Consider the following 8,369-nt stretch of genomic DNA (forward strand, 5'->3'; position numbering starts at 1 on the left):
GTCCCCAGAGGGAACCCCTAAAAGGAGAGCCTGCGGCCTCGGCCCTTCCCTCCTTTCCAGGCCTCGGAGGGGGAGTGGAGCTTTCCTTCGTGGGACCAGAAACCGGGGGAGCAGAGGCCCCTGGAAATTGATGGCTGGGCAGCCGGCCTAGGTCCCTGCTCTCCGGCCCTTCTTAACCACCTACCCCCCCCCCCTCCCGGAGGGGGCGTGTGCGGGTCCCTGTGGCCGTTTTGTTTTCTGGTTCCACGTTGCGTGGTTGCATGGATGCCGGGCTCCAGGGCTGCATAGGCCTTGCCGAGTCCCCCCCGGGGAGGGATGCGCACACCACACATTCATACTCAAACCGGCGCGCGTTGGGGTGCGGGGGTGGTGTTGGCGGTCTCGGGGCCGCCTAGCCATTGAACATTGTGTCCAGGGAGGGACCATCGGGACTCCCTCCCTGCTATGCCACTCTCCCTTTGGGGGGTTACCGGTGATCCCGGAACATATTGATCAAAAGGAATAATCCCCTGACCACTCCTGAAGGCCCGTTTCCTGACCCACGTGCCCCCAGTTGCATTTATAACCTTCCACTGGGCCAGACTGGAGTTCTCTCTGGAGAGGGACCCGTCAGGACCCGGGAGTCACCCACACGCAGCTTCCATCACTCTCTGAAGCTCTGTAAGTCGTCGAGGTCTGACGTGACCTCTGTGTCAGAGTCTGAAATGTAAACACTGTGGCCTCCCCTTCCTGGCCAGGTAGAATTTGCTCACTGTCCCCTTGGTTCCCCGGAATAAAATAGGCAATTCTGTCACCATTTTCCCCCCTTCGTGTTTCCTCCATTTCTTCATTCTTAATCTTCTACCTTTCCACCCCACATCTCCCCTTGACTGGGTCAAATTGCTTCTCTTTCACGTGCAGTGCTGGCGCCAGCAATGTTCAAGCCATTTATCCTTCATGATCTGGAAGGTGTAGCTTGTACAGAAACATGAGAATTCTAAAAATAAAGTTGCACATTTGCATAAAGTGAATAAAACCCACCTAAAGTTCCATATTGAAGAAAGGCTGATTATAATTTTCTTTTTAAAAAAAGAATGCTATCTTATTATCTCCAATTTAAAGTAGAATACAGAAATCAGGGCAAATAACCAATGTTTTGATTTTTTAAAAAATGGATTAATTTTTTTTGTTGTTGCAGCTCATCTACAGAGAATTTTTAAAGGTTGGGATTATCATTGTGTTATGTTGTTTTTCTCTTGTTATGGGGGTCAATGTAGGAGGTATATTTGAATAGTATCTAATTTTATTCTTAAACATTATTTCCAAGTAGGATTAGTTATATTCCAGGCATCTGAATCCTTTCAGCGGTGCTAACATACACTGGTATTGGTGAAATTAATAACAATAAACACTACACTGAAATATTTGTATTAAGATAATAAAATTGCCCACAATAACTTATACACACTAAACTGTCTTAGTTGTTTTTAAGAAGAAAAAGAAATTGATCAAAACCAAGGAAAGGACATACCTGTGCGTCATCAGAGTAGCTGCTGAAATGTGGAGAAACCCAACTTTACTTTTTAAATATGAGGCAAATATTAATATGGTAGTATATATGAAGTGATTTGTTCAGTTATGGACTCAGATACATCAAGTTCATACATGCTAAGGTGAGAAGGAAAATTCATACTACTACCTGCTGTCTTTTTTTGCTTTCTAATACCATGGTGTGACGTGGCTGGTTTTCTTGTTGTCTTATTGAGCATTTCCACTTCCATGATGAGTGGCCTTGTGTTTAAAAGTATTGTGTTCCTGGGAGGTTAGAGCAGCTTCAAGGGGTGATGGGCCAAAAGCCTGGTAAATAGCCCATTTTTTAAAAACTATCGAACAATGTAGGAAGCTGTTGGAATATTTCACTTATGGCAGCAGGGAAACACCGGGCGGAGGCTCGTGTTCCTTATTAATGTTTGTTAAGGCTCGATTCCACTAGGCTCTTAATTGCCCTGCAAGTTGTGAGGAAAGCTGGTAGAAGAAAGAGGCCAATGGCCATTTCTGTGCCAGGCTTGTAAAAACATCTAGTGGTCGGATAGTGTGTTTCACAGGTGCCCTTATTTCTGAAGGGAACAGGATTTTGTTTTTTTTCCTTTCCCATAAGTGAAATCTTAGGGAACACTCTGAAACAAAATGCCATAATAATTTTATTACACCACCCCCAGGTACTTTAAATTTAGTGTATGTACTCATTTTTCTTGTATTAAAAGTATCATTTTATCAGCATTTCTCTGGACAGTCTGCTTGTACTTTTGCACGCATAGAGCCTGAGGGGAATGAGGACGTGGGTATTCAGGTCCTGGTTGGGTTCGGTGTTACATCTTGGACCATGTTCTAGTCATTCTCTCCCTGGCCCTTATGGTGCCACAGGGCTGACATCTAGCATCTCACAAGTCCGGTCCAAGGAGAGCCTCCAGACCAGTGGTCAGCACCCATTCCCTAAAGTATTCCTTCCCTGTTGCATCCCGGGACATAGGTATTAGACCGGGAGTTGGTCTTCTAGAGAATGGGAAAATGCATCCTTATTTCTGCTCCAAGATTTCTCTCTTAAGTCTGAGAGATCTATGACAAGCAATTGTTAACCTTTCGTATGTTTTGTTGCAGGGGAAAAGCCTTTCAAATGTGAATTTGATGGCTGTGACAGGAAGTTTGCCAACAGCAGTGATAGAAAGAAACACTCCCATGTCCACACCAGTGACAAGCCCTACTACTGCAAGATTCGAGGCTGTGACAAATCTTACACTCACCCGAGCTCCCTGAGGAAGCACATGAAGATTCATTGCAAGTCTCCACCACCTTCTCCAGGAGCCATTGGCTACTCATCAGTGGGGACTCCACTGGGTGCCCCCTTGTCCCCTGTGCTGGACCCAACAAGGAGTCGCTCTACCACTCTCTCCCCTCAGGTGACCAACCTCAATGAGTGGTACGTTTGCCAGGCCAGTGGGGCCCCCAGCCACCTCCACACACCTTCCAGCAACGGAACCACTTCTGAGTCTGAAGATGAGGAGATGTATGGGAACTCTGAAGTTGTGCGGACGATACATTAGAATTTATTAAAAATAATAGCAAATAAAATAGTAAATGGGAGTCCTTGGACCATATCCTAACCTGAGACAATGCTGAGCCTGGGAAAATCTGTGACTCAGACTTGCCACCGGGTCTAATTAGCCCTATTTATTTGGTATGAAACCCTATGGTGTTTGTACATTTAATTAATTTAATTAAGATATTTGGGCTTTTTTCCCCCCCCTAGAAAACAAACAAAAAACTGGACTTTACACATTGCAGGGGGACAGGGCTGGGAGCAAATTGTACCAAGAAAAATGAATGGAGAGTAGTTGATCAAGATACACACTGCTAATAATATATATACATGGAGAGAAAGAACAATAAGTCAGAACTCAACAGAGCAACAAGGCCCTCTGCATTTCCTAGAGTGCCTTGCAAATGCCTTTGATACCATAACATGGGCTTCTTTGGAGCCTCTTGGCCTCCTCCTTGGGCCCTAATTCTGCAAAGTCCTCTTGATTGTAAACCACACACTTGCTGCGTTGCCAACAGATCTTGGGACTCTTAGACTACCTGTGTCCAAAAATATTTGTAAAAACCTTTTAAGTTCTATTACTTGTCATTTTCCATTTCTACTTTTTATTACTGATCCCACCTAAACACTGTATTTTTACACAGGATATTCAGTACCTTGCTTGTATGATTTAAAAAAAAATGCAGCAACCTTACTACATTTCCATATATTGTGCTACTGTGATTGTTCAAGCAAAAGTGGAGATAAGAGAAAAAGCTGCTGCAAAAGACAACTGTGAAACTGCTATTTTATAAAATAGAAGAAATTCAAGTGCTTTCTTTTTCCTGATTTTTTAAAACTCTGAAATCTCTGATGCTGCCTCTTTACTATGTTCAAACTTCTTGTGTAATGAGGAAATTATGTTTTAGATCCTAAGTTCTTTGGGATGCCAGAATTAACAGGCAAGGCTAGGGAGGTGTGAAGTTGGCAGCATGCCTATTTTTTTGAAAGCTGTTGTTTTTAAAATAGGCCAACTCCTCTTTTATACTCTTGTATTAACCTTTTAAAAAGCCTTTATTTTTCGATGCCCGAAAGTGCATTTTAATGCATTTTCTTCCACCTGAGCACTGAGCACACGGAACTCTGTCCCATTTGAAAATGACAGTGTGTGAAGTGTAGGATTTACATTAAAAGAGGGGAGGGAGTTGCTATACATATTAAAATTTTTAAAAGGTTTATAGTTACCACCAAACATTGATGAATGTGTGACCTTTGCCAGAGCTGTCAAGCTAGGATAAAAAAGGTCAAGGACCTAGGACAATAACTCTTAGTCAATTTATTTTCGGTTGGTACAACACATCTTGTGTGCAAAATGTAGTCCATCATAAACATCATACAAATACACTAAAGAGCACTAATTTATCCTCGGAGACCCTGAAGACACCCCTCCCCAGGGTTTGTAGAAACTTGTTTCGTGTACTGTGAGTGGTTGTAGTGTTATTGTTAATAACCTGTATGGGAACACTATTTGTACAGCTGAATTAATTTATTTTCAGACATCCTTTTTTCTTTCCTGGAAGAGTTCAAAGCACACCAAAGAATTATATTATACATTTTGGTGAAAGATTGTTGTTTATGATCCATGGTTTATTTAAAAAAAAAAAAGGAGAGAAAATGGAAACATATATTTTTAAACTTACTTGAATGAACAACGTAATGTGAAACCAGGACTCTTCCTGCATGTCTTTTTTGCATTGTGTTGAGATTATATATAGTTTATAGATATATTATATTACTAGTACAGTGCATGGTGCTGTCACTTTGAAAGCCTTTCAATGTTGTCTTCAAATTGTTATGGTGAATATTAAACATGCAGACCCTCCTTTATAAAGAAAAAGATCATAAAACTTGATATAAAATGAGTCTACATTTAAAAGTTTATTTGATTTTCCTATTCACTTTCAAATCTCTTTCAAATAGACAAAAAAGGTATGAACTTTGGGGGGATAATTTATGTATTGTAAACTTAGAACAAAATATTTCTGATTTGTAATGAGTTGTTTTATTTATACAACTTTTTCAATGGTAGTTTGCACTATTCTTTATTATGCTACAGGTTTATTTATTATGAAACAAAAGAATATGTATTTTATGTATTTTGCCATGCATAGGTTAACCCTGCCACAGATTTATTGGTTCCTGATACACCTAAAATGAAAAACTTAAAATGTGTACCTTCAATAGAAAGCAAGGATGATTATGGAGTAAAAATTTAATAAAGGTATTCTTCCTATGTATTGTTTGTTTTACATAATGGGATATTTCTGCCATTCTCTTCCAAATAGAACAGGTTGCTGACATAATGAACATTAGGTTCTCTTTCCTTGACCTCTTTATTTCATAGGCTCTCCCCAAGCAATAAAATATTTTTACAGCTTTGTTTAATTTACAATCCAATCTAGAAAATGCAATGTATCCATGAAGACTAAACCCTGCAGGTTGCACCTAACACTAGCATAAATCTTAGAGGTTATCGCATTCATTTGTTAAAATTAATATCCTCAGTGATCCTAATCAGTAAAAAATGAATTTTAACTTTTTTCTCTTTTGGTGCCTAGCCTCTACAGTAAATGTCAAAAGGAATGAGGAAAAGATTGAGGGAGGGGCAGAGGCTTCCAGATACACAAGCAAAATCAGGAGCTGAGATGGATCTTGAAAGAAGTTGAGTAGTGGGCATCAGGTAATGGGGGGGGGGGAGCAGAATCCAATTATATTGTGGTTTATTTGGAAGTTGAGGGGATATAAATTACAGCATGTTGAGGCAGGTGTTAAGGAGAAATTACATTTATGTTAACAAAATATCCAAGTGGCTTAAACTAATGTAATTGGTGAGCTACATGAGCAAAGCCTGTTAATGTTAGCTGATACAAAACCAATAAAAGGCAAATAATTAAAAACAATTGGTAATAATGTCAATAAGCAGTTCTCCAAGAGGTTATAGTGATTTTGAAAAGTCAGGTTTATTAAATGTAGTAAAGGTGAAACAGGTTGCAAAGAGTTGTTTTAAGCCAGATAACAATAACCAGCACACGAAGGAGAAAAACTCATAAATGAGGGCCCCAATCAATGGGAAAACTTATAGCTCTCTAATGAAGTTTCTTGTGAAAAGAAGGGTGACACAAAGCCACCAAGACATGAATCATTCATGGGAAATATAAAAGATAAAAGATCTGACAATGAGCAGAACCTTGTATAGAGTGTCTAAAACAAGTTTCCCCTTCTTATTTTCTGCTTTAAAACGCACAATCTCCCACTCCCAGCGTTCTCTGTCCAGTCTATAGAGTTAAAATTGACCACTGCTCGTCCTGCGCCACTTCAAAGTAATTTAGTCCAGAACGGAAGGCTTGGCGCTTGGACAATCTTCATGGTGTGTTAAGATTTCTATGGCAATTGGCAAGCAAGACGTTCCCATCTGAATATGTCTCAAAGAAAGCCACTTATTGACACTAAGTTGGCTATCATCAAAGACTTCATCTTTCCTCGGCAAAATGTGGCCCTTGCAAACACTGTTTAAATCATCTACCTTTGTTTTCCAGGCTAGAAGAATCTTCAAACACATACTATTTGTAGTTTATGTATATATTTTCCCCACTCGGGATGTTCTTTGGTAAAGTGAATGCTACTACATCAAAAGTACTGAAAAAGAGCTGGGGGTGGGAATGATAATCTTTTAAGGAGTTGGAGAGGGCTACACAGGAGGGACAGGAAAAGAGGAGGCTGAAACTTCTTGAAAGCTAGGCCCAACTATGGTAGACGTCAAATATTTGTATCGCTTGCAGTCTTGTCATTTATATCCTGCATTTTGTGGAAGCTTTTTGAGATAGTGGTTTTATCTCTCTCTCTACTTACCTATGACCTACCACCTATTATCTCTTTATAAAATGGTACAAGAGATGTTCACCTGAAGTATTTTTTTTTTTAAATCCCAGTTTGGTTAGGAAATACAATTTGGGAAAGAGGGAAGGGGAGCCAGTCTGGCTTCTCCAGTGATCACCTTAAGTCAGAGGAAAGGAAAACTGATCACAAGAGAAATAACACCACCCTGGCACTTAGGAATACTCCCAGCCTGTCGCATCACGCTACTGGCTTGCCCATCTACCCCTTCTCTACTAAAACAGACACACGGCCACCGAAACCCACACTTCCAGGGCTGGAGGGCTGGCTAACTAAGGAGGCCCACCGTGAAACCCGCAGCCCTGGGGTTCCAGCACACTTCCCCTCCTGGAACAAAAACTCACAGAAACTTACACACACGCCCACGCACAGACACTCAGGAGTACACGCATTCACACACGAAGCCAGTGCCTAATCAGGCAGGGAGAAGTTCAAAGGCATGTTCTTTGAAATTCAAACTACTGCTTTTATGGTACATCCACAGAGCATCAGGATTGCTATGGCAATGGACAGGGCCAGGGCAGTCGCTGGCAGAGGGTCCACAGCGATTCGAGACACTCTATTAAGATACAGTTGCTGTGACCTTTACTTTCATGCCAAGTTAGCTCCGTCAATTTTCACCTCATCAGAAATACATATTTTACATATAATATTACACCCAGAATATAATGTGTGTGACATATAATATGTGTGTTTCCTTTACTTTTTTGCTAGGAATCCCTCCCACCCCCTTTCCCCAGGACCCCCTAGCTGGAGAGAAAAGAGAAAGAATGAGCAGACAGAGAAGGAGAGAAAGCGGAGTGAGGGTGGGGGTGGGTGATGTTGGAAAAGGGGAGGGGAGAGCGGGAGCCCCCGAGCCCCAGTTCCTCTTCCTTCTCTTCCCACCTAAGTACTTTTATTTGGAAAGCGATTGTTCTTTGTTTATTTAATACAAGTACTGTGTGAATGGCGAAAAATAAACACGATGAAAAATAACCAAACAGATGATTCCTCCGAGTGAAAAAGCCCGGACTTAATAAAAGTGCGAAGCAGTCACCGCTGAATGAGAAACCCTTTGAAGTGGAACTTATTATAGGAGGAATACTTCGGGGTTGCCTTAACGACGCCGCTGAATCGAAAGCGCTCGCCTTTGTCAGCGATTTGTTCTCCTTTGCCGGGGTGCCCGCAGAAATTACTTACATGGGCTGCCTTAACATGCAGCCTGCAAATCAGTAACTTTGCAGCTCAGACTTGCAGACGCCACTCGGCAACGGACAAAAAGAAGTCAGGGGGAAACGCACTAACCTTTCACGCCGAATCTCTGGGGATGGGGGGCGCACGGGCGTGTAGGGCGGCAGATAAGAAGTTGTATTACAACTCT

General features: G+C 41.5%; 1 protein-coding gene across 1 annotated transcript in view; it reads left to right on the forward strand.

Moving 5' to 3' along the window:
- The window catches only part of ZIC5 (Zic family member 5), a gene marked incomplete at its 5' end in the record, with an annotated part of 7,021 nt that extends 1,669 nt beyond the window's left edge, over positions 1 to 5,352 (forward strand). The window contains one exon of the mRNA XM_005856404.2: positions 2,638 to 5,352. Within this exon, the coding sequence (XP_005856466.1) occupies positions 2,638 to 3,080 (443 nt within the window). The remainder of the gene's footprint in view (positions 1 to 2,637) is intronic.
- Between the last annotated feature and the right edge of the window lie 3,017 nt (positions 5,353 to 8,369).

The sequence above is a fragment of the Myotis brandtii genome, unplaced genomic scaffold (assembly GCF_000412655.1).
Source record: "Myotis brandtii unplaced genomic scaffold, ASM41265v1 scaffold1028, whole genome shotgun sequence".
Classification (NCBI taxonomy): domain Eukaryota; kingdom Metazoa; phylum Chordata; class Mammalia; order Chiroptera; family Vespertilionidae; genus Myotis; species Myotis brandtii.